At 39.8% G+C, this 26,593-nt stretch overlaps 1 protein-coding gene across 7 annotated transcripts in view; it reads right to left on the bottom strand.

Moving 5' to 3' along the window:
- The window catches only part of DTNA (dystrobrevin alpha), a 234,536-nt gene that overhangs the window by 98,823 nt on the left and 109,120 nt on the right, over positions 1 to 26,593 (bottom strand). For 6 of the 7 annotated variants that reach the window (XM_056331940.1, XM_056331938.1, XM_056331939.1 and 3 more), the window contains exon 2: positions 3,372 to 3,439. In XM_056331940.1, the coding sequence (XP_056187915.1) occupies positions 3,372 to 3,438 (67 nt within the window). In that variant the 5' untranslated portion in view covers position 3,439. Of the gene's footprint in view, positions 1 to 3,371; positions 3,457 to 26,593 lie in introns of those variants that run through there. The other variant, XM_056331944.1, reaches the window with a different exon arrangement.

Here is a 26,593-nt window from a genome sequence, read left to right on the forward strand (position 1 = left end):
TGCCCCTTTACAAAACTTCAGCCTTTTAATGTAAAGATTCAAAGCAAAGAAAGACTGGCTCGTTGAGCTCCCAAGGTTGCAGTGTTAATCCTAAACAAACAAATTTGTAGGCAATAGTGTTGCTTTTTTTTCTTTTCTATTTGCACACACAGCGGATGGTATTACTTTGATACTATTTTGGGAGCAGGTGTTTTTGCTGATAAAATCCCTGGAACAGACAATTTAATTTTATCATCATTCATATTTTGCCACAGTCAGAGATCCATTTGTCAATTTCTGTAGAAAAGTGAATTTACTTACACGGAGAGTCCTGAAAAGCAAGTGGAAATAGTGCAGGACTGAGCACGGTAAATGAGACTATGAATTTGTAACTTGCCTACAGGATTGCCAGTGGCCTCTCCCTCCTTTTGCTCGCTGCCAGTGATTCGCTGTTTCCTTTGAACATGCTCACCTCATGTAACACTGTGTGTTTGCAGTTTGCAAAAATAATAAAGGGATACATTTCAAGCTTTGGCTGCTGTTTTCTTGCTGGATTATATGTGCTTGCAGCACAACAGCGATGTATGTTTTGAACTCTCTTCATCAGGCCAGATATACCTGAGCATGTCAGGTAAGACTAAGAGAAGCCTAGTGATTTGACATCCAATGGTGCATTTTGAGATATAAGACACAATTTAAGTTTTAACCACAGGACTTTAAAGAAGATGATATTGACTATGATACTAATTCATAAAGGTTTGTAATCTGGAACTAGAAAGATGCCTCTGCGGAAGAAAGAAAACAAAAAAGTCAAGCTAAACTTCTTTAAAACATTGGGAAAATCACATATTGGCACAAATCTAAAGTGAGAGTCAAATCCATCTATTGCTTGTTTAGAACAAATTTCCTACTTAAAAAGGCAGGAAAAGTTGGAATATTTCTTGCTGTCTTGTGTAGTCTGGAACATGACCCACTTCATACAAGTATTGTGGGGTTTTAATCAGACTTGCAGATATGACTGCAGGAACCTAAAACACTGGCAGAGTCCTCTGTGTTATGAATTTTCTTCCTCTTACATCTGCAGGTTATGGAGTTTAACTTTTTACCGTAAGTTTATGCCTGTTACGTTAAGAAGTTTCACATGGCCCACAGCATGTAGGGCATGTGGAGCACATGTTTTTTGTTAAACATGGATCATGTGGGCTCGCACACAGCTGAGGGCACCTCAATGTAATGCCAGGATGAGCTTCTGTTTCGGTGAAGCACACCCTTTACACACACAGGATTCCAAGCGACTTTCAAAATGCAAAATTCAGTGTTTTATTAATATGGACATTTATTTGCCTAAAACATATTTAGTTTTTCACAAAGACTTAATATTTCCCCGTTTTTACCTAGTTGGAACCCAGTTCTCTGTGTGCATGTGTAGTATGAGGAGGAAGGGAGGCTGGCAAATAGAAAAAGGAAAGCACACGTGAGATAAACTGACTCAAGTAAATATGTCATAATACTAAAATGTGAAAGAAAAAATAGTAGACAATAACTATTTGTGTACAGTGCAGGGAAAATAGTCCCTTCTCTCCCTTCAATTGCTGAGTGTAAATTTTCCCAACACCTCCTTAACTCCTCCAAAACAACCCGACAGCAAAACAGCCTTCAAAACTGTGGGAACAAACCATAAATCCTCCAGCAAAGTCTTAAGCAATTATCTTCCATTTTAGGAATATTTCAAACTCACTGAAGTTAATGGAAGTTGTGCTATCGACTTTAGCTGATACAAACTCAAGTTCTCTCTATAGTTCTAAATAAAAGTATAGTATGTTCTAATAATGGATAAATGCATCATCCTTTTTTCTTGCCTTTTTTTTTTTTTCTTTTCCTTCTAGCCAAAGAACAACCCCTCTCTCCACTGGTCTGAGATATTGTACGCAAGGGACAAGAGAAATACCCACCTGAGTTACAACAGCAAGCCTTGTATGATACTGAAATAATTACAGGGCACAACAGAGCTAGCGGACACAGTGGAACAGGCCAAGACTGTCCTCAGCACGCAATCTGAATGAGAAATCCTTAATTTGGAGACTCAGGAGAACAGGTGTAGGGCATTCAGTCACCCCTGGACTCACCCCTGGAGAACAGTCCTAAGCACACCTAATTCACCAGCGCGGACCTGGCCTTTCAGTGTGCACAGCTGCTCAAGTCCCAGCAATGCTCATCTTAGTCTTCCCCCAACGACGGGGGAGATGTTCTGTCGTTGTTTACTATGTTGCAGGGGACAAATAATAGGAAGCTTAGTATTGTATTAGTATTGTATCGTCTATTACAGACAGAACTTAGGTAAACCTAGTAACAAGGTGACAGTCCCAAACTTCATACGTAACAGAAATTCCTTGACAAATGGTGCATTGCTTGTAAGAGAATTGAGAGATGACTGTCGAGAACTGCAGGATCATTGTTATAGTACATCCCTGACACACTATTCTGCAGGGAACACAAAGCTTCACTAGAAACTATAAAAAATGTGCTCAAGTGGAGTATGATAGAGTCCCTGTACTGTGCCTGGCTGGGATGGAGTTAACTTCCTTTATTGCACGCTGCTAAAAAAGTGTTTATCACACACTGATGTTTTAGCTATTGCTGAACAGTGCTTGCAGAGCATCCAGGCCTTTTTGTTTCCCACTCTGTTCCCCCCAGAGTCAGCTGGGGGTGGGCAAGAGGTTAGGAGAGACACAGCCAGGACAGATGACCCCACCTGGCCAAAAGGACAGTCCATAATATATCACGTCATGCTCAGCAATAAAACTGGGGTAGCAAAAGAAGGGGGTGGGAAGTTTTGTCTTCCAAGGTAGACATTGCTCGGAGACAGTCTATGCATCAATGAATGAGTGACCACCTTTGCATCACTTGTTTCTTGTGGTAATTTTTTTTCTCTCTTTACGTCACTTAATCATCTATCTTTATCTCAAACCATGAGTTTTCTTGCTTTTGCTCTCCCTGTATTCTCTCCCACCCCACTGAGGGCTGGTTCAGGATTAAGGAAGTGGTTGTGTGGGTGCTTAGCAGCCAGCTGGGGACAATTCACTACAGATACCCCCACTAAAAGATGTCGCCTTTCGGAGACCTTTATCCCTCTTCATTGCTACCTGTGCATTGCAGCATTTGTGTCTCAAGAAGCTACTGATTAAATAATACAATTACAAAATCTGATGTAGAAAATCCCTCTCTTCTGCTTTTTGGTCAAATCAGCCCATTTTCCTGTAGTTTTGGACTCATAATAAACCATTTGTGAAATGGAGGTATCAGTTACTTGAGGTGGAAAGCTTGCATAAATTTTACTGACACTGCATTGCAACCGGCTTCGTTTATCTCTGTGAAACATTTCTAGTACTTACGCATTTCTGCAAACAGCTGCCTTCTTTCTGCCATGGTATTTCCTCTTTTCCCACAATCTTCAATCATTCTGGAAGACAAAATCATGTTAAAATACTGAGTATTATTCCCAGACTGAACATAAGTACATAAGCATCCACAATTGATCCTAGAGAACCTTTGAGGCTGGCTGGTGCTCCATGTGTACCCAATACCTTTTGCCAGCCTCTCTGTGGCATGGTTTGCAAGGAAGCTGGTCCCCAAGTTGTCCTCCATTCCCTAGACTCTGCTTACAAGCATTTGTTTTCCCTCTCTCTCTCTCTCTCCCCCAAAGGCAATGTTCAGTTTTTCTGCTTGATGTAACTAACTGACTTACGTAACACAAGCTCTGAAATTCATTTTAGGTTTTGTCAAGTAAGGAATCTTCTGTTTAAACTATGTAAGAAAGAGGAAATCACTCAAGATTCAGATGTTATTTTGTAATTTAGAAAATACCTTTCTAGCCAGTTCTGGGTAGAGGGGACAAAAAAATAACACAACAGCAACTAAATCTCTACTCCACAACATAACACCCTCTATTTACTCAAGCAAATATACTCCAAATATTCATTCAAATTCAGGACAGTACGACTCTGATTACATGAGTAAAAAACTCAGAAGTAAGAATATATTTTCCTTCAGTTTTAAGATCTAAAAATCTTCAGAATATTTTGAAGAGCACTACTGCTGGATAGAGCACAGAGAAGAGACAACTTCCTTCAAAGCCAGCATTCAAACCATAACAGATGGCTATTGTTGTTGTTGTTATTAGTATTACTTTATTTGAATTATTAAACTGTTCTCATCTAAACGCACGGGTTTTACCTTTTCCTGATTCTCCTCCCCTTCCCACCAGGGTGGGGGCAGGGCGGGGAGTGAGCAAGCAGCTGCATGGTACCTATTTGCCAGCTGGGATTAAACCACGGCAGCTCACTACAACGTCAATATGTTAGACATAAGGCTGTGAAAGGCTGTGACAACTTTATTTAAACTTCAGCAGCACTCAAAAAATGAAACCAGTGTCAGCATCACTACTTCCTATGGATAACTCCTAGCAAACCAACATCCTTTCCTCCCTGACAAGTCTGGTTAGGGCTTCTGACCTGCATTTTAATCTGCATCCTTATCTCAACTAGACTGTGTAACATAACATTGGAACATCCGGGATATATATAAAGGAGATGATCTGCAGAGACCTGCAATTCAAAATATTCTACTGTATCCCATAGCAAACCCGCATATGTATATAACGGGAAGGGTAAAAGTACTGGATGCTGCAGTCTACCATCACCAAAGGACTTAGGATAGAAACCCAGTTTCCTTTTACTTCTTGAGGAAAGAAAGGCAATCACGTAAGAGGTGTTTTGTTGTCTGTGGGTTTTTTCCTTTCAAAATGCACTGTTCAAATGAAGTGGTGGCACATTATAACTGCCTTTTCCAAACAGCCTATTCAGTTCTCAGAGTACTGATAAAGGTTCTGCTAAAGTGCTGTCTACGGTGGACATTTTGTGATGTGAGCAGCAGTGCCACTAGGAAGTGGACAAAGAGTACAGCTGCAGCCTGTTTGCAGGGACATTCAAGTTCACCCTTATGCTCTAACTTGGCTGGGAGTGATACAGATGCGTGTAGCATGACGTTAAGTCTCAGCTAACGTATCCTGCCTTTGTGCAGAGATACCAGGTTTCAGTAGAGTGCTTTACAGAAGTGGCCACACAGCCTCTGATCTAGAGGTAGCTGGTGGATTGCTAGCTTAAATGTGTCAGGGAAGACTCATACCCACCTGCAAAATGAGATATATCTCAAGATATGCCAGACCCAGCCTGCATCCTACTTAGACAGCAGACAGTAATACCTTTTGTGCCTGGATTAGCCTTAAATCTCTGCCCATCAAAGATGAAAAATGATGTAATCCCACTAACTCCAGCTTGAGTTCCCCACTCCTTCCTGTTTCTAATCAAACTCATAGTAGGAAACAAATTTGCCATGGTAAATGACCATATCTCTTAGGACAGGTGGCTTCATAAAACCCTTTGAAAAGATAGCAGACAGCTGAGTGAATAATTCAGAGCAAATACAATTTTAGATTGTTTTATTATTTGTAGAGCGGGACACAGGCCACCATAATTTTCCCTGACTTCTCCTGCCCTCAGAATTATTCTACAAACAATATGCAACTGTTTTCCAGACTATATAGTGTTCATATTAATTGACTAAGATTGGGTTATTGTGATTTTGGCACAAGGATCACATCATCTTCTTTCAGTTTCTTGATACAATTTACACTTAATTCTTACAGATTTTTCTCCATTTATTAATTTGCTGTTTAAATTCCACCAATGTTCTCTAACATAAGTGAAATAATCACTGGTCTCACAGTGACTGCTGCAAACTTTATTGAAAACAGAAGGGGTGCAACTTTGTTTGCCCTTCCCTCATACTACCTCTTGGAGAAAAACATTCCTTAGCTATTGCTTTTAAATATCTACAGAGCATCCACTGGAATGTGGCTCACCTGTGACCTTATTCACCACCTGTAAGAATTTTCCCAGTCAAAATTAAGTAAAAAAAGGAATTTTTCAAATAATGCAAATTGTACAGCAAGTTCTCCACTTCCCCCAGAGAGCCCATTCCTACAAGGTCCTTTCAGTGGGGTAAAAATCATTAACTGCTTTTCCCTTTCCTGCAATTCATCCTCCCCTTACTTTTACTGATGTTTATATCTCCTTACATAAAACGTTCCCCAGACTTGATCATAATTTTTCAGAATGTCCCATTATCTACTGAAACTGAATCACCCTTTTTACTGCTGGGGCTTATGGGGATTACCACGCCTGACAAATAACTTTTATATTTATACACACACAACTCAGGCTTCCTTTGAGAGGGAAGAAACTTTGGTTTTATATTTTTAAGACTCTCAATGCACTAGATATTTTGCAGTTTTGAAAACAGGCTTCATACCAAATGACAAAACAGTAAAATCCTCTGCAACAGGGTACAGGACATTAAGCTAATGAGAGCATCAGTGGTGGCAGTATTTTCAGATAGGTATCTTCTATCCCTCCTTCACATCTTTTCCTGACAGAAGGAAACTGATAGATGATACTCATCAATATTGTTATTTTTGAGTTACCATTCATAGTAATTCACTCAACTGTGTCTTCCAAGTTTTTTGTGTGCATTTTTAACTCCAGAATGTGCTACAGGCGCAGCTAATGCCATTGGTCATTGGTGTTGGGCATCTCCCTTCTCAGCCTTGCTCCCCTTGATCCAGCCCACATGTACACAGCTCTGCCCTTTATCTCAGATTACAGAGGCTCATGCTTCTTTGAGCCTGGGATGCTCAGCACAGTCTCTGGGCTGGTCGTGAGCATAATTACAGTCATGTCCCAGTATTTCTCATTTTGCTTTATAACACATGTCAAGTCACAGAAAAAAAAAAGTACAATTTGTTCTACAGGGGAGAAGAGCAAATTACAAAGTGAACTTTAATGGACTTTACAAAGCAGAATATATTATCAGAGACATAATTTTGAAAAATATTAATTAACGTACACTCTTCCCAGAGTTGGGATTAGATTATATTTGTCTTCTATTGACCCCTTCCACTATCTTTTTCCCTTCACTTTTCTCCCCAGGAAACAGCTTCTCCACTGCAGGTAGGGAGAACACCTGCTGGGCCTCTTATTAAAATTCCTGTCATGGGCTAATTAGTAAGGTACCAATTAGCAAGGTATTAAGGCCTCAACATATTACAGACATTCCAGAGCAGAAATCATTCCAAGCATAAGGTTTCCAACCTCTGAAAAAGATACCATGAATGTTTCATTTCTATCAGTGTTTCAAGCTGAAAACTTTTATGATGTTAGTGGTGCTTGAAGGAAAAGAAAAAAGAAATACTTAGTTTGATTTGAACTCTTTTGATTGCAATTTCATCTTCATGCTTATCCTGTACCCAAAGCATAGCTGGTCTACTTTTTATTTTATTTGGGTTTTTTTTCACGTTGTTTATTTATTCACTTTATTTATATTTAAAAAACCTATTTGTTTATTTATTCACTTTATTTGTTTATAAAACCTGGGAGGAAATATCATATAATATACCTAAGGTGAGAAATAAACGCCTAATTTTTCTTTCCTTTTTTTTGCTGTTGTGCTGCTTTGATTTGTGAGTACTGTAATAATCTCTCTCACACATAACTGTTTTTCTTGTTTTAGTATTTATAGGGTAAATAGTGTATTTTATTAACCCCTGGTTTATGTCATTATTCTTGTTATTGGTATATTTCCATTTCTTGAGCTATCTCTATGCATGGTAAAAGCAATGCCTGCCAAAATTAAAACATTAGCTCCAAAAAAAACCATCAAAAGAAGTAATTGCCTGTATACCTGGAGAAGGAGCTCCCGTCTGGAGAGTTCCAGACACTTCCCAGGAGACTGTAAAAAATTCCTGACCTAACGCACACGTGCACACGCAGTTTGATGGCTCTAAGAAAAGCCACCCCATGAACACTTCCACAAATCCCCATCCTGTCCAGCAGTGATGGTGAAGTGCCCCAGGGCGGCAGGAAGCATGCCAGTGAGGAAAACTGTCGGCTGAAACAGATTAAATGTGGCATGAAACATTTATCGAGTCCCATGTGATGGCTGTGATGCAGCCCTGTGTTTGACAAAAGAGGCTTCGAATCCTGTCTGGTGACATTCCTGATGGTCTTTTAGGCTGGATTAAAAATTGGGTTCTCCATTGCAGCAGGCACAGAGGAAAAAGAGAAACACTCATCTCTGCCCCAGTTTTGCCTGGTTGTGCTTGCTGCTGCTCTGAAGAGCTTGGGAGTGTACTGGGATGCAACTTCTAGCTGGAGATTTTGCTCCAGAAGATGGGTAAAACCCACAGTGAGTATCTCGAGATCACGTTTGGAAAGAGTACCATCATTTTGTAGAAAATATCAACCATGCTCAAGCATCACTTATCTGAGCAGTCTGTAGTTCCCTAGCAAGGAAATCTCGAACTCCTGATATAAACAGCTATTTATTTTTTCTTCCCTGAAATGTCAAATGCTAGATATTTGCTTTGGTATCTCTGGGAATTGGAAGCATTAGGATGCAGAGAAATGTGCTGTTTCTCTGTGGCTATTCCTCCTGCTGTTGACAAATCTGATGTTATTTTCCATGCCGCTGGTCAACATTTAAACCCAGCTTTGAGCAGAAAACACTAACATTTTCCAGCAGCATAGGCTTCTTGTCTGCCATTGCTTGGGATAGTTTTATCAAAATGCCCTCCATACATAACAAACTGCTATTTCTTTTTGAGATTTACTGGCATCAGAAATTTTGATTTATGAAAAATTATGAAAAATCACAGCTTACAGGGACTTTATGAGGAACTTAAAGCTGTAGTCAACAGCTAGGTTTGGAGTGCCGTTCATGCAAGATTCATAGCAATATCAGAGAGAAGATTTTCCACAGATTTTTCCTCTTCTCTCGTTTTCTCCAAATTCAGCCCCAGTAGGTGGATGCTGCTCAGCTAACTAGAGCAGAGTTATGGCTGCTTCTTTCAAAGTGAATTTGGACTGGGGAACAGAGAGTTAAAAGGACAGTGAGTGCTAGCTAAAACCATATTTGCAAAGTCACCAACCTCAGCAATCCTTGAAGTTAATAACGAGAACCCCAAAAGGCCATTTCAGAGCCCTCTTCCCCTTAAAGGGATTTATTGGTGCCTTATGAAGGTCTTGTTCCACATCTTTTAATGAAGCAGGTCCCTAATAGGTCTCTCTCAGCTTTACACTCCAGGACTAATCTTTGGCACAATAATAAAATTGGTCAATGCTGTTTCCTGAGGCTAGGTATAATTGCACTGCGCTTGCAATGCTTGTTTGTATTTTATCTAGATGAGCTTTTTACAGCGAAGAAGGAAAATAAAAGCTGTTGCTAAGCTCATCTCCAACATGAGCCTCAGTAAGTCTGCCTCTTTTATTTTTGTCACATTTTGCAATTTTAATATTACAAAAAAAAATATGCAATTCTATCTTGATTTATTCCTTTAGCAAAATGTGTACTTTGTTTTTAATAAAGAATTTTCTAACAGATTTTTCATCAGTTTCCCATTTGGTAGCTTCGTATCCTTAGTAGGAAACTGTCAAAAATGCCTAATAAGGCACCCAATGCAACTCATTTTCATAACACTTAGTCTTCAAGGAAGACCAAATGCTATGCACATCTTCCCTGTGAGGTCTAAAAACTGTATTGTGAAGAGGTTAATCACTAAAGAAAAAAAGGGCAATTTGAAAATAGAAAACATGAGAGTCAAAATAGACTAATTCCATATTTAATACTGTACAGAATCAGAACTTCAACAGAGGATGCTATAACTGTTTGGCTTCAGGGAACAAAGGAACCACCAGTCATTTTCCATGTGCACTAGGCATTATCAAATTTAGGAATTCAAAATATTATTCATCAGGCCAAAATATAACCCAGAATCTTTGGGTTTATGCTTTTTATGTGTGCCTGTAGAGTACAGTTTTCAGCTTTTATCTGCAACACAAAGGAGGACTTCTCTTAGAGAACCTTACTACTCCAGACATGAAAGACATTTAAGAAAACCATCACTTACAATACTTACAATATATTGTGAAATTATTGAGACTTACAATATATCTGTGAAACTTTACAAAACTGTCTTACAGGAGTTGCTTAGATATATTTTTTCAACCATGCTTTTTTAGAGTTAGCTTTCCTGGTACTATAAGAAACTACTCTATTGGATGAAACACAGAAAGAACACTAATGTTCAGTGCTTCAAATAAGTTTTCACCCTTTGAGAGTACAAAATTATCTAATAAAATCATTTTGGCCAGCTCCAAAAAGCTTTTCCCCAGTGTTTCATTGCCATCACTTCTGATAAAGAGTTCTGACAAACAGTAAGGATTGATTTTAGCTAACTGGTATAGATTTAAATATACCTTTTCAAAGTTCTATTCAAATGCTATTTTAAAATTATATTTTGTCTAAGTCTTATTAAATATTTTAAAAGAAATAAAGCAGAATATTGATTTCCTTTACACTCATGCATGATGTTTCAGAGCCTTAGTTTGATGGAGGGGTATTCAGAAATAACCTCCGCTAACAGTAATTTCAATTTCGTTGCACTCAAAACACAGTCCAGAGAAAGAAAGCTCCAAAACTCAGAAACAAAACCTGACAATATACAATGCCAAATCTGGTTGTCTGATGTGTTAATCTTTTAATGGAGTTTTGCCATGCCCTCAACATGGAGCTGGATTTCACCCAAACTGTAGTTTTTCCCTCAATGTATGCTTTTTAAAAACTATTTTTCTAAAAAACAAGATCAATAAAGTATTGATCACCTTTAAACACTCAAATTTGCAGTTCTACTTCTTTCAGTTGGTTAGGCAAGGAATAATTCATAGGGAAAACCATAATGAAACTCAAGGGATAAAAAGTTACAAGGTCTTTATCACAGGAAGCATGTAATTGATACTCTGATACTTTGGTACCCTGTCTTCTCTCAGGTCTTTTTATTTGCCATTGTAGAGACACAAAGGAGGTTGCAGGATTTCTCATGTAATTAAACTTCTACTTAGTCAAAAGGACCTTTCAGCTCTTCTTGTGCTGCCATAATTAAACCCAAATTCATTTGAGTAAGCTGTCACTGATACTATTGTGTTGGGAAGCATTTCCTGGCTTCTGCCAATTTTAATAATACAAGTTGTCAGTTTTTGGAAACAGGGATTTGATGATTATTTGCTGTAGGATGGCAGGTACTTTCATCTCCTTAGAATTATAAAAACATCTAAATAAACCAAATGGTAGCTGTGGGAGAAGATACACTCCTAGGCAGTTGAAATTATTGAGATCCCTTCAGTATACTGTGAAAGTCTTTCACCAAAATTAAGTATTGTTGGGTAGTCAAGCAAACTAGTTAATAGAGAGGCTGTTGACTTTTGCCACCTTACCTGATCAAAAGTTTCAGCATCCAAACAATTAACTGGATAGCCATTGATACAGAGAAGTTGAAAAAACCTTATCAGCTAAGAATAGTTTCTCATTATTCAACTGACAACCAAGAAAAATTTAAACTTTTTCATCTTTATGCCTGAAATAGACACCTTTGGCCTTTTTCCACTTTTTAGTTTTCTGAAATATTATAATGAATAGATGGATGAAAAAGTAGTCTGAATTGTATCTAAACACAGCTAAAAAAAAAATTAAAAACATTCCCATGGAAATCCCGTCTCTCCAGATCTAATTGGGGAAAAGATAGAAAATAAATTACAAATGAAAGCATGATGAGGCAGTGATGAAATTATTCACATATATTCTTTCATAGTGGTAGCTGTTAATTTGTCTTGAGGTTCAGTCAGAGCAGGCACTAGGACAGAAGAATGGCACTAGGATGGGAATTAATGAATTTAAGAGCATATTCGGTTAAGTATACCTTCTGAGACCAAAAAAGCTTTGATTACTGAGTCTGTATGAACCTCATGCAGAGAGAAATCAGATCCTTAATCCAAGTAAGAGCAGCCTACAGGCTGAACTAATTAGTATCTGAAGAAGGCATTTTTAGCAATTAGCTGTTGTCTAATAAGCAAATGGGAGATCTTCTCTTTTTCACTTGTCCATATCCATTCTGTGAGTGGCCTGATGACTTGGGTAAAAGTGACAGAGCTTGATCATTTCGGTGGCTGCATTCAGCTGAAGAATCTTTCAAAGCAGATGCCAACTTGTTCCTTTTAATTCTGTTTTCAAGTACCAGATCACATTGAAAGACACACATCTAAGTCTCTAAGCTTGTGGTGGGAAAACAAATTCTGCATGCATTGTTAAAATGATTTCACTTGGCAGCCTTAGCTATAATGGTTCAGTCCTCAAGATACTCAGTTAAGATATTAACTATCCCAAAGTCAGTATGATTAAAATCAGTGTCTGTATGTTCTCGTTCCATTAACTGCCTGCCTGCATACCCACAAATAACCACACAAGCAATGCAGCAATACAGTCATTATACCCAACAGAAACAGAAGAGGTAGGCTGGCAGTACCATGTGATAACAGAAGAAACAGCAGAAAAAATTCCAAGCAATGAGATGTCTAAATTTGTAAAAATTTAAGTGACAAGAAATTACAGGCCCATACAAACATTTCTGAGTCTTCTAATGGTGAACACATCGGAAAGGCAAACACAGATTGGCTCCAGCTCAACAGAAGCTTTCTTTAATCCGTCCTTATTCTGCAAAGCCTTTACACACACACTGAATTCAAAGCATATGCTTGAATTCCATTGTGCTGACTGAGTACTTAGCTAAAGAGGAATGGACTTCTGAACCGGGCTCAAAGGTTTTTCTATTTAGTCCTTAATAAACATCTAACAAAAAGGACAGCCTACAGTGTATGTAACAGGGAATGTACTTGGAAACGGCACTTCAAGGAGGAGTCAGAGTACCTCCCAACACCAGATAAGCTTTAGTCACATGCAGAGATGTATCTAACACAGAACATACCTCCTCTGCATGTGATGTGGAAGTTTACAGAGTACTGAGGTCACCTGGAAAGCAAAAATAATTAAAGAATTAACGAGAAGTGTGTAAGAAGCGGAAGAATATTTCCCCCTTTCCTCCTGCTCCTCTTCTTTATTTGGTTGTATGTTGAGATGCTATTCAGGACACTCTTATAAAAGTGAACTGCAAATTTATGTCAGTTCATACATCACTGGTTATTTGTAAAGTATCCCACCACAGAGGGCTAGCATAAGGTTTTCTGTTGCAAAAATGTTTTTGATGCAAATGTATCCTGTCTGTGCCTCCTAGTAAATTTTGGCCTCCTGTTGCTGGACTACTCTCATATAGTATTACCATACCCTTTCATATTAGTCTAGCTGATTCATTTCAGTGATTAATAAGGTGCAGCTATTTATTAGGAGCAGGAATTTTTGCAAAACTATCCATTCAAGAAATACTAAATTAGGCATCCTATGTCCTTATGTCCTGATTTCAGCTAGGATAGGAGTTAATTTTCTTCTTAGTAGCTGGTACAGTGCTGTGTTCTGGATTCAGTATGAGAATGATGTTGGTACACACTGATGTTTTAGTTGTTGCTCAGTAGCGCTTACCTAAATCAAGGACTTTTCAGTTTCCCATGCTCTGCCAGTGAGCAGGTGCACAAGGAGTGGGGAGGGAGCAGAGCCAGGACAGCTGACCTGAACTAGCCAAAGAGGTATTCCATACCATATGACGTTTTGTTCCGTATATAAACTGGGGAGGTTCGCCACGGGCTGCCAATCGCTGCCTGGGGACTGGCTGGGCAGCGGTCAGCAAGTGGTGAGCAATTGTATTGTGCATCACTTGGTTTTTTTTCCCCTTGGGTTTTACTCCTCTCTTTCTCTCTCCTCTTCATTACAATTATTGTTGTTGTTGTTGTTATTATTATAATTATTAAATTGTTCTTATCTCAACCCACAAGTTTTACCTTTTCCCGATTCTCCTCCCCATCCCACTGGGGCAGGTGATGGGGACGGGAGCGAGCAAGCGGCTGTGTGGTTATTAGTTGCCAGTTGGGGTTAAACCATGACACCTTGCTACATCAATATATAGACATATGGATGTGAAGGGCTGTAATAACTTAAGGCAATTCAAGAAAAAAACCACCCTTATTTCAACAGGTGAAGTATGACAGGAAATGAAAGCAAATACAAACACACAAAATGGACAGCTTGATATGCACTGTCGCCTACTTTATTTTCCCAAATAAAAAACCTAATATACCAAATTACTTTTAACCTAATTAAAATCTGACATTATTTTATTAGGCAATATCATTATTACAATAGTGTACAGAAGAAAATGAAATAAAATATAAGTATGTAGTAAATAGTCTCATACACTAAGCCAGAACATAAAGCTAATGCTTCAAATATTGAATGCAAAGATAATGGCTGGTGATTGTTGTAAATGGACACAGCAGAAACAGGCTGCTACGTGTGACTGACTGACCCTGTTCTTTCCTCTCATTTACATACATTACCTCTAACACTGGTTGGACCCTGCTAAACTCAAATTACTGCTGGTTATGCAAAGTACGCTTGAAGAGGAACATCTTTAATAGAACTATTAATTATATTGTGAAAGAACATTTAGGTTATAAAAATCCCTCCAGTGCAGCATAAACATTTCAGCTGTTAGAAATATGCTTTTTTTTTTTTCCCCTGGAGAAATTTCAGTGTCCTGAGTTTACCTTTCCCAGGTCAAGGAGGGAATATGAAGAAAGCCAAGGGGAGGACAAGAAAGCCCAGAAGAAGTGCAACTAATCAAACTGGCACCTATGGCTGTAAAGATTTCTGATGTGCTTTGAAATACCCAGATGGTTGTTAAAAGATGCTTTTGTTTATGTAAAATGAAGTAGATTCTTAGAAACACTCAGCTAAGGGAAGTCAAGACAGAAGACATGTTCCTACAAAAGCATTGCTCTAGGATGCACAGAATGCATCGAATTTTGTGGAAAAAGGACTTTTGTAACATTAATGACAGGTTACAAGAGACACCAAAACAGCGAAGACCCAGTCACACAGCACTTTATATCTGTATGTGCTTCTGTCAAGTTCCACATGTTCCACCAGAGACTAATCTTCCTCAAACTAATTTTTCAGTACCTCCTTCCTTTGAAAAGATCTCATTTTCCTTCTGTTTCTGCTGAGGTCCATTGTTCTACATAATTTAGTACAAACCCAACAGTTTACATTTAAATGCACACATAAAGCTATAACAGAAAAATGTTTTACATGCTGTATTTCTCCCATTGCCAGGAGGAATTACTGGTCTCAAGCCAACATTTTCACCTGTGCAGGATAGTTTTTTACCCTGGGAGAACTACTGTGGACTTCAGTGAGGCTGTTCAATGAATGAATAAAGACTTTCTGGTCTTTACATCACAGTTGCATTTAGTAAGTTTTTTTCAAAAACCACAGCAGTTTCTAAGAGAACTGTCTCAAAAACAACTCTGTGGAGCAACCCTAGTCACTGAACTCCCAGCTGTGAAGGTGCCGCTTCCAAGATCCACCACACTTACAGATGTATTTCACAAAGACTGGTCACCACAAATCATCAGCCATCAACTACGAGAAAGCCTCACAGCTGGTGGAAGAAGAGGAATGGATGGTCAGTGTGAAAACAAAGACACCCTACAGAAAAGCATGGGGAATGAAGATCTCCAGCAGTTTGCAGGGCATGACACATTCTGGGAGACAGAGTAGCAATGCGAACTGTTCAAGCTAGTTTTTATGTGAAATGCTTTGGTTCTGAGCAGATAGAACGCTGTACAGATACTTTCAGTATCAGGTACTGACCACCTGTAACGATGCACCACAGCAGCCCAGCAGCTGCATCCCAGCCAGAGCTGCCGGAGTATTTGTGGCTACTGCAGGGGCACTGAAAATTGGGGCACAAGAGTGAGAATATTACATGCATCCTCTCAAGAGAGCAGTAACCCTCTCTGGGCTTGGATTTTGACAGGAAAATGTACTTGAATTGACTGCCACAGGCGAGAAGCACTTTCAGCCGGGTAATTAGGAGCAGCAGGTAGCTACAGACCACTTCCACCATCAGGGCCCCTGCGCAAAAGCAGCTCTCCGCTGACTCAGCAGCGGCTCGCTGGTGTGATGCTTTGGCCACATATTGAACGCCCGCTTTCAAAGTGGTGACTAGTTTACTTCAGAGAACAACAGAAACTGAAACGGAGAAGTTCCTGTTAGAAGCACCACACCACTGCCTTAACAAAACCATGTCCAGCTTGAACCCTACTGTTACATGAAGCCGATCCTTAAACCAGTCTAGAGGCATCTAAATTGAAGTTGTTTAAGCTGGTAATAAGCAGATTTGAGCTAAGCTGTTTAATGATATTTGCAAACAAGAGGAAGTGCATTCACAGCTCAGGTATCACTCAATTCTGTGACAATGTCTAATATTCTTCTGCGCATTCTGGCAAAAAAGCAGCAGTGCATTTTTGGTCTGCCTTATCAAATGCATCACATCAGAGCAAGAATCAAGAGACCTTCTCCTTCTGTCTGGCTCTGGTTCAACCGCACTCAACTATTACATTCTGTTTCAGGCACCGAGTTGTCTGGAAGCCATTGACAGAGTGGAAGGAGCGAGGAGAAGAGATGGGGGAATACTCAGAGGGCAGAGACAATTTCTGGGAAGAGAATAACATAAAATCTATACAGTTTTGTTAAACGCTCATGTGCTGGGAATGAAACAGCTATCTGCTGTTCATGTTGAAGAGAAAATTATCAGGTGTGATACAAAGGGTTTGATTAGGAATAAAAGGAATGATATTTAAACACAGAAAATATCCGATCTCGACAGGAAAACTCTGAAGTGAAAGATGTATGAGGCTGTGGACAGTCTCTCAAGAGATGTGGTAAATGCCCTATAGTCTGTGGTTTTTAAAACTATCTCAATAAATCTTTGAAATATATATTGTAGGCCTAACACTGTATTTTCAATGAGGTGAAATGGAGACTCCAGAAGTGTTTCTGGACAAGACTCTCTACGGTATAAAATAGCATGTAGAAGAGTTTTATCAGCAGAGGCTCATCTTCCATTCCCCAGTTGTATATATGTTTTTTCCTCTTACATATTTCATAATTTAGTTTCTTAAACATACAGCTTTCAAAACAGACTAGCTCAGCAGCCACGTCCTATTGCCCCATTGCTCTTTCTTCTTTCGCTATTACCTTTCTTTTGTCCCTTCTCTCCCAAACCATCCGTTTGCCTCTACCACCTTCTGATTTCTCAGACTTCCCCTGTGTTGCATCACAGAGTTGTGATGTCCTACAGCAGACTGCTCAGTGACAGCTAACCACTTTGCTTCTTGCCTTAGCTTCCAGCGTAAGTACGAGAGCAAAGGAAGGGAGCAAACCACACAGCTGGATTTTGGGCACCGGGCTCAGATCTCTACCTTGCGTTGAACAGACGTCAAAAGCTGAAACATGAAAATGATGGAAGAATTGCCAAACTCCGCTTTTACCTGTGAGAAAGATGACAGTTACACAGTTATCACAGGCCAAATCATTCTCAGAAAGCTTATAAAATAGGGAAATAGCTGTTGATTTGATGGTGATGCACCATTCCTGCTCATACATCAGTGAAGTGTGTTAAAGACACATGGTGACCAGGAGGTGCTAGTGTTGTGAGGAAGCTGCCCCACCCAAATTAAGAGCCAGGTAGCCAAGTCAAAACCATTCAGGATCAGAAACCTGAGAAGCAAGACTATAACAAGCCCAGGTCTAGGGGCGGACATGGTCAGAGGTGGGGCTCCACATCAGAAAACCAGGTGCATCCTGTGTAGCAAGCTCCAGCAAGACAGAACTGCAGCAAAGTCAGTAGGAACAGCAAAAACTTTTCAGCAAAAGACTATGCCCCTTTTCTAAGGGGCAAGATTAACAGGTGAGATGAATTAACAGCATAATACACTGAGCAGCCAAGAAAACTGGTGGGATTATTATTATACCTTCTGGTGGGGTGAGTGGCCAGTCTTTAGCTCCTCCTGACCTGTGTCTGGCCTGTAGGGGACTGTTCGGCCAAGGAGACGGAACACAACTCATTGCAGGGCTGAGGGTCTTGGAGAGGCTGTCTGAGCTGACCAGGGCTTTTCCTTGTCCCCTGACCAAGGCACTTCCAGGAAGACAGTTCCTTCATGCTCCAGTTCTAGACACAGCCATGCAGGCTGTCACCATGTGCTGCTCCTTCTGCTTTCCCATGAAAGAACTTGCCTTTACTCTTCACCTGTCCCGCTGCTGCAGGGGGTGGTGGCACCTCCCCACCTACATGGCTTTCTCTCCAGGAGATTCAACTTGGGAAGCACGGGAGCTGACCTGGAGATCACAAGAAGCCTGGCAACAGGCACTGAAAATACTTCTCAAACATCATCTGAAGGACCTGAAACACCCCAGTCCAGCTTGGCTTTTCACCTTGAAAATTTCCATTTCCATTTCCAAACCCTGGAGAGACAAGAGATCATTCTCTCTTCTTAGTTCATTGCTTATTGACTCAGGTTATCAGTTAGCTCAGCTCGATTTCAGCTCTTCTAATACCTGCATTTCACTACAGATGCCCAGAGGCAAAGGGTACTTAGGAATTAGAGGTGTGAATTCATTTCCAGAGGCACCGAAACAGATTTAACAAAATCTATTGGGTAAATATTTAGCTGCAGGCTTGGTTCTAAGCAAGCCTGCGGAAGTGTGGTTTTACAACAAATGAGTTGAAAAGGCAACTTGAAAGCGTCAGAGAGTTTTTTTTTTTTCCTGTTGCTCACAGTTTTATTTTACTTTTTTATTTTATTTACAAATTTGCCACTCAATCCTATTTGCAGAGCAGCTAGAGAGGACAAATGCCTCTGCCTGGAACAGACCTACATGCTGTCAAATGTTGAAATTTTTGGCAAAGAAAAGCCTTTTGGTGGCGTTCCTTGCATACACCTCATTTTTCTTCAGCTGAGGAGAAGCACTGAAAGGATTTCCACTGGCAATCTCCAATGCCAGGAGATTCACTTATATCAAGTGCCAGTCATTTCTCACTATATCAGCAACAGGATAATTAAGATTGTATCGCCTAATGCACAACATCACAGAGATTTGGGTGACGTAGGAAAATACTACAGGGTAGCACTTCTGGAGGTAGCATTTGTATGTCAGCTGTATGAGCTGGCTACACCAGCAGGGTTTCCCAGAGCAGAAGCCCCAAAGGGTCCATGAGAAGCCAGGGTAGAGCAGATCCTGGTGCATGAGAAGCTAGAATGGAGCAGATCCTACTCCAAAGTAGCAGCAACCCTGGAAGACTTTCAAATATGCAGTTTCTGATAAGAGTCAGACTGCCTGCAAAGATTTTAGCAAGCACTCATGGAGCTATAAATAACCTGCAGCATTAATAAGGCCAAAATAATGAGGGCAAACATAACAGGATCCCTTCAAACTTTATTTTCATCCAAGATCTCACATTAGGAAGAGAACTAATACACGTTTTTTTTAATCGTGTTAGTTGTATAAGAAAAATACTCAAGGTTGAAACAACAAATAGCTAAATTTCATCATATAATTTTGGGATGATCTGCTGAAATCGTACTGACTGAAATGGTGTCACTGTCTTGAGGGGGAAACTACAAATCATTACAAAGCTTTAGAAACCTGTAAGTTTCTAAATTTAGAAAACTGTAAAAATACATACACATAAAAGTTATAAAATAATGCACTTAGAAAAGCGTTGGAGAATCAACATTTTAAGCCCTTAGAAGTTGCTGCATCTGCCAGCAACAGTTCATGACATCAGCTGAATTCTTGAACAGTGCCAAAACCTGAGACCCTGGGACAGTTTTACATAAGCTACTCTGAAGAGGAAGAATACCAAGCACCAAATCCAATGCTTCATATGTGAATGCTTTCTGTTCACCTCTAAAATTTTAACAGAAAAGCTAGGTCCAAACAATTTTTTTTTAAAAAGGCACCTTATCAGACTCGAATAATGTATTTGCTAGGATCAAAAAGACACATCACGTAATCTTCGTCCTGACTGCTCAGTTTTTAGTATGGCAAAGGATTAGAAAAAGAACAAATACAGTACTCTCTCAAATGTCCAAAGAAGAATGTTCCCATTCCCCTCATGCACACCAAACAAACAGATCACATCTGCACACATTTGGTTCTATCAGGATAAAAGCGAGTTGGTTTTATATGTTTCCCTAGTACTACAAACACTGACGGCAAAATAGGTAACACCTGAATGTATATGGGATAGAAAACCTTTTAAAATTAAACTTTCTAAGCTTCCCACGGGCAACAGCTACTCAGAATAATCTTTTCTGCTATATCCCTGTCCATGAAAAGAATTCTGCACAGATTTCCTCTCCTTCCAGGCAAGATACAGCATCTGGACCCTCTCTGTCCTGGTACAAAGGCCTTTTACTTGCTCTTGAAGTCATGGATCTTTTTGCAACAAATGCAAACTTCAGTATATACATCAGTCTATGGTGATATTTATGAGGAAAAAATACAGATTTAGATTTAGGCTTTAGTGTACACTTCACATTCTTTTTACAGGGTGACTGTAACAAAAGAAAAATGTCTTTTTCCTTTTTTTCTCAGTAAACAGTTCTCTTGTATTCCAGGCAGATAATCACATGGGAAAGTAAATGTTTGTTCTTTAAAAGAAAGGTTTTAGGCTTTTTCAGAGGCTGAGCCAAAGTTTTGCCCTGAACTACGAAGAGCAAACACTTAGTGAGATTTGCGTTTGAGGGCTCCTGGCCAGAATTACCATGAGTACTGGAGCAAAATATTGTGGCAAATTTCTCTTGGCTGGACCAAACACTGCAAATTTTATCTTGAAAATACGGCACCCTGGTAAAACCCCTGCTTCTCCCTTAAAGACATCCACTGTAAAATGCAATAGTATCTGCTCCACTGCTTGCAGGCCCCCAGGCAATCTCCCTCAGGATCAATGCCTGGAACAAACCAGACCAGATACTGGTCCCTGCTCCTCCACGTCTGCCACACAGAGAAAGGGCAAAGCTAACAACCGTCTGTGGAAATGTACACTTTTACAGGTCAGAAGCCATTTACCCTGAGTACTGCTAAGGCTTAGCTTCGCTGCCCGCTTACTCCCTTGAGTTGACATCCAATACATTGTTTTAAGTTGCTATAACAATGTACTTTCACAAACGCAGCCTGCACACTGTCTCACGGAAATTGTCTTGATCTGAACCTGAAAGCCTCAGTAAGTATGTCTAAAATTTCTCCTTTCGACAGTGGGAATTGAAGCCTGTTGAAATCTACCTGCAGTTTTTTGCTGCAGACCTGTCAAGTGAAATACTCTCTTGTTTGAGAACTACAGGCACTGGCTGATGTACACAGCCATGCTTAGCCTGCACCGACTAACGCTTCTCTGCTGCTGGCATCCCATCTGTCCTAAAGGTTGTGAACTTTCAAGTGGCTCTTGTCCAGCACAGTACATTTATAGCAGAAAAGGGAAGAGAAAGCATGCATATGTCTGCATGTGAAAAAAGTAAAGGCTCTTCTATATAAAATACAGAATTTAATCCCAGTTCCACTTAAATCAATGGAAAGGCTCTCATTGACTTCAATGACAACGGAGTCCATTTTGCCAGGATTTTACTTCTGTTTAATTTTAGCCATAATGGCTTGTGTTTTCAAAAGTAACTTGTGATGTAGGATACCTCTATTTCTGGATATATTGTAAAAGCTCCATTAGATGTCTGTTTTTCACAAACAAAAAGTTCTCATTCTCTGCTCAAAAATCAAGCAGGGCAGTGAAAATAAACATCATCTTCTGAAAACAGAGTCTAGCCTGTATGTTTGTCTATTTTGTAGTGTTGCAGTGTTAAAATTAGAATGCTGCAAGGTTAAACTGTGATGTGAACAGATTCCCAATCAAGGGGGAGCCAAGACAACAGAACAGCAACATCAGAAATAACAATTGATAAGCAATGAATGATGGCAATGTGTGGATCAACAGTCACTTCTGTTCTTTAATTACTGTAAGATTCTCAATGGAAAAGGTGGCATTTGTTATAAACGACACAATCTTGTTCATCCTTAAGTGGCAGATGTGAAATACTCGCTGATGGGAGATTTTACGCACCATTATATCAGCTCATTTTTTCCACATCTTTATCCACTTTAGATAATTTTGGATTTAGAATTATATGCTGTTTTACAAAGATAGGAAATTAACCTAATGACCTTGATGTAATAATTTCAGTCACTGATTCCTGTGAAAGTAATCTATCTCTTAGCTGTCCAGAATTTTGATAGGAAAAGCGTAACTACCAAAGTGACTACAGGAAAGAGATGATAAAAAGACACAGAGGTTGCATGGGACACTCCCAGAAGAAAGGTTTAAAATATTGGCTATTTTTATGCAATAAATTGGGGCAGGGGTGGGGGCAGGGGCAGTTATTTTAAAATGCAAACATAACCACTTATACTCCTCTTCCTGGCCTGCAGGTGTTTTCACATACCAGTTTTTGATCGGATACAACAGGAATTTAAAGGAACAGGACTCTAATTAGCAGTAGCTCATGCGGTCCTGCCCTTTGCAAGAAGCTGCAAAAGCCAGATGGAATACGTTGAAGACGGCAGAGTCACGGTCTATTCTGCCTCCAGCACACTAGTGGGACCTTTCTGTTTGCATCTGACCACCTGTAGTGGAGGGGAACATGGATTAGCATTTTCCCAGGTAGAATGCACTTACAGCCCTAGTATCGCTTTCCTATAAGAATTTCAGAAACTGGAATGGGACTTCAGGTTTTTACTATCCCCTTCCAACAGTTACAATTGCACAAAATTAATGTCTGCATTGACAGCATTATGAAGACAAGACATATTCTCTCGTGGTAGCCCTCAATTTAAAATACACTGTGTAAAGTATTTTATTTCTATTAGAAATTACAATTTACACATAAAACTTTGGTTTTAAGGACAAAGGTAGGAAATTTCAGGTAAATAGAAAATGTAATTATTTTTTTTACCAGCTGTTGAGATCATTGTCCTTCCACTATTTGCAACTTCATATTATCCTGGGTTTTGGTCAGAATTCAAAATATACATATGTTAGCTTAGTAAAAGGGAGCCAAAGCACTTTCTGCTCCTTGTGTCACTATTTTCAGATCTGTAGCTGTTCTCTACATTGCCAAGTCACACCCCAAACTGAGGAAAATTTTCTGAGCTAATTGCACTGGTAGATGCTGATTAAACTTCTTATTTCCTAGGCTTTAGAGAGCCAAATGGGAACAGAATGGTCTGGCTAAATTCTGAATTGGCTTTCTGGAAGCATTTCTTTGAACTTCACCCAAAACTTAAGGGCCTGGGATGTTCTGCTATTCAAAACCTATTTCTGAACTGCACAATCTATTTCTGCACCTACCTGATACATTCTCTGCCTTAGAAAAAAAAAAAAGACTCCTACAATTTCAGTAGTTTTAAATCACTTCTCTCTCTCCATGCAGCTCCACTAAATGTGCTGAGGTGTACCCCTTGCTTAAGTGAGAGAGAGCAGAGAGCAGGCTGGCAAAAGCAGCCCCACAAAGAACATGCTTCAGTGCTGGCCGCACACAGTCTCAGGTGTATTGACTCTTAATTCCTCCTGCAAGGATGATCCACCTTCTCGAGCTTTTGACTTAGAACTCTTAATTTCTCTTGTAAAACATGGTGGTTTAGTGTATACTCATCACAAACCCAAGCATTTAAAGAAAACAGAAGCGAATACTCTTTTTGCACCCTGACAGCTGGAAGGCTGTTATACTTACCCAAGCCTGCAGCCACCCAGACCCAGCAGAAGTCTAAGCTGGTGATGGTCTGGCTCATGGGACTCTGCCTCACCGCTTTGCCCAGACCAGCACGCTTGCTGGTTTGAAGGCACAAGGTTTTGCATTGCAGCCAATTCTGTTTGCTTTAAAACCATTAGAAGGTCCCTTGTGCAAGAATAATTATGCTTAGGCTCTTAAAAATCAAAACCTGACCCAAAATGAATAATTATTTCATTCTGCTTTTAGGTTATTTATGTGATTTACAGATTTTACATTACCAGCTGGGAGAAAAAAAACACTACTAATGGCTGGCTTAAAACATCCTCCTTCTTCAGCTTCTAATCATTGCTCAGGATTGCTCCATCTTCCTGCATTTAATGTATCACTGTAATAAAATCACTCTGAAAAGAAGACTCAGCAGTGAGGTGAAGCAACAACATGAAAAAGAAGGCACAGCGGAGCTGGTTTCGTATCATTACACATGGTGCAGCTGTAAGAAGTTTCTTCCTTCACAAGCAGGTAGTTCCCTGTCTCCACTCACAATCCGCCACCATCACCTTCTCTCATTCACGCGCTGTTCCATGTTCAAGGTGCAGAAGCTGCACTTGTTTCATGTTATCTCAGCAGTTAGGGAAGGTGTTTCCAAGTCTCTAGCACACAAGCACATAGGGGTACTTCAGATATAAGCATTATAAATTTTTATGTTATGCCTCTACCTCCTGAAACTGGTGCTCTTTTCAGGAGTGACACGGGCTTCATTATGGGAAAGGTCTACCAGAAGCTTTCAGTACTTTTACCCTAACAGACACCAAGCAAGTGCTGGGCTCTGGCAATGCCTCATAGAGATCAGACAAGTAAGGCACCAAATAAGGTTGTTTTATTAGGCACAAGGCAACAATATGAAATAGCGTGGGTGAAGTTTAATTAATATCTCTGAATAACATCAGCAATTTGACCTATACCAAGTGTAAACATAATTGTAGCCACAATGCTGATAACAATCAACAATCACGAAGGATCCACAGATAACCAGTGCTTAACGAACACAGGAAAAACTTGTGAACAAAGACACGGCAAAGAGAAACCTTGATATATGGAAACAGTTAAAGACAATGAAAAAGTGCAAGGATTATCAGTGAGGAGAACTAGAAAAAGAGATTCCTTGTGTGAATGTTAAAGGACAGATTTGAATGAAGAGTATCTGGTCATTAGAAAATGCCAGTCTGCTCCAAGGAATAGCAGAACAGAGGCAAAAAAGTGCATATATGTAGTGAGCATGGAGGAGGAATAGGACCAACGGCAGAGAGTGGCAATGCAGACAAGGGAAGGCAGTAAGAATAGCAAATGAGAAGGGAAATACGATGAACATATAGCCGGGAAGCTAAGGGGTACCAGTCGGTGTCCTTCACACTTCCAACACGGTGTTGGAAGTATTTTCAAAGCCCGTTGAAGACACTTAATTGTACCTTTCCACACAGAGTTTTCAGAGGTCAACAGTTATGTTTCAACATGGAACAAACACACCAGGCTCATGGAATAAACCCCAAACAACAGGTATTTTTTGGTCAGCCTACTCATGACCAACACATCAGTCTGAAGCAGTGCACCAGAAAAGCATTTGGGCACCGCGCACCTGCGGGTAACTGCTCACGTGGGAGCTGTGGGTGCACTGCATGAGGAAAACAATACACGGCTGGCAAAAGATTGTCAAAATCAAACAGTAACTGTTTTGATTAAAGGCCAAAGGACTAGGCTTTGTTGCTCAAGCCACCTAAGGCAGCACATTTAAGTTGCTCGGAACTGACACAGTTACAGAGTAGCATAATACTCTTTGAAGAGAGCCACAGCCACACTTCCAGCAAAACAGGAGGCATTGTGACCTTTGTAGCTACCTCACTGCCTGAAACTACCTACTGTCTCCTCTCCTGCAGTGCTGCTAAGATGCACAAACTCACAAAATCATGCTGGGGGATAAAAGCACCCTTCCCACTTGTCACGAACTGGAGGTTTTGGTATGATACTGCTCCAGCATATCCATCTGTGTAATTGAGGCAGATGCTATAATGGGCAAAATACCTCGTAAAATCTGGAGAGGTCTGAATGCTACGAAGCCAGTGAGGTCTAACTGGTTACTTGCTAAAGATTAAAAATTATCATAGCTTTAAGACCTCAGTGCTTAAGTGTATTCCCTAAAGCCTGATGATGGAAATCCTGTCAGGAAACTAATACAGGGGATAAAGCAGAATTTCAAATAGTCCATCTATTAGATATTGAAAAACAAAATAAATCCATTTGTGTTGCTATTTAAAGCCGTAATATTTCTTTGAATAGGAAATTGCACAATAGCATTTTTATTAATCTTAGATGTTTTCAAACATAAACTTCTTTAAAATAATCCAATTAAAGCACATTTTTCATGTTTAAACATATTTCAAATCACATGTGTTACTCCTTATTTTGGAACATACTTGCTCTGTCAAAAAAAACACTTATGTTCATACAGACATAATCTGATCAGTTTAATTTTGGTGTCACTATTGGTGTTCAGTTTGCCCCTTAGATTGGAAATACAGTTCTCTCAAAGGAAGAAAAAAAATCTTCCTGTGACTGTGCTGTTAAATTAGGCACCCTACAAAAGCCAACTAACTAAAATCTGGTTTCTTCCAGGAAAGCCAGAATGAATCACTGCTTCCCTCTCCTGCCACCAGCAGAGCCTGAGCCCTCTCCAATTAGGGAAAAGAAAAAGCAGACAGATTTCTCTAACAACTCTTCCTCACAAGGATCTTGCTCATCAGTCTCAAAAAGTCCACTAAGAAGAAAAAAGAATCATGTATTTGGTCATCTTCTGTCAGGCAGAAGACCTTACCAGCATTTCCTGG

Source organism: Falco biarmicus, chromosome 3 (assembly GCF_023638135.1).
Source record: "Falco biarmicus isolate bFalBia1 chromosome 3, bFalBia1.pri, whole genome shotgun sequence".
NCBI classification, from domain to species: Eukaryota; Metazoa; Chordata; class Aves; order Falconiformes; family Falconidae; genus Falco; species Falco biarmicus.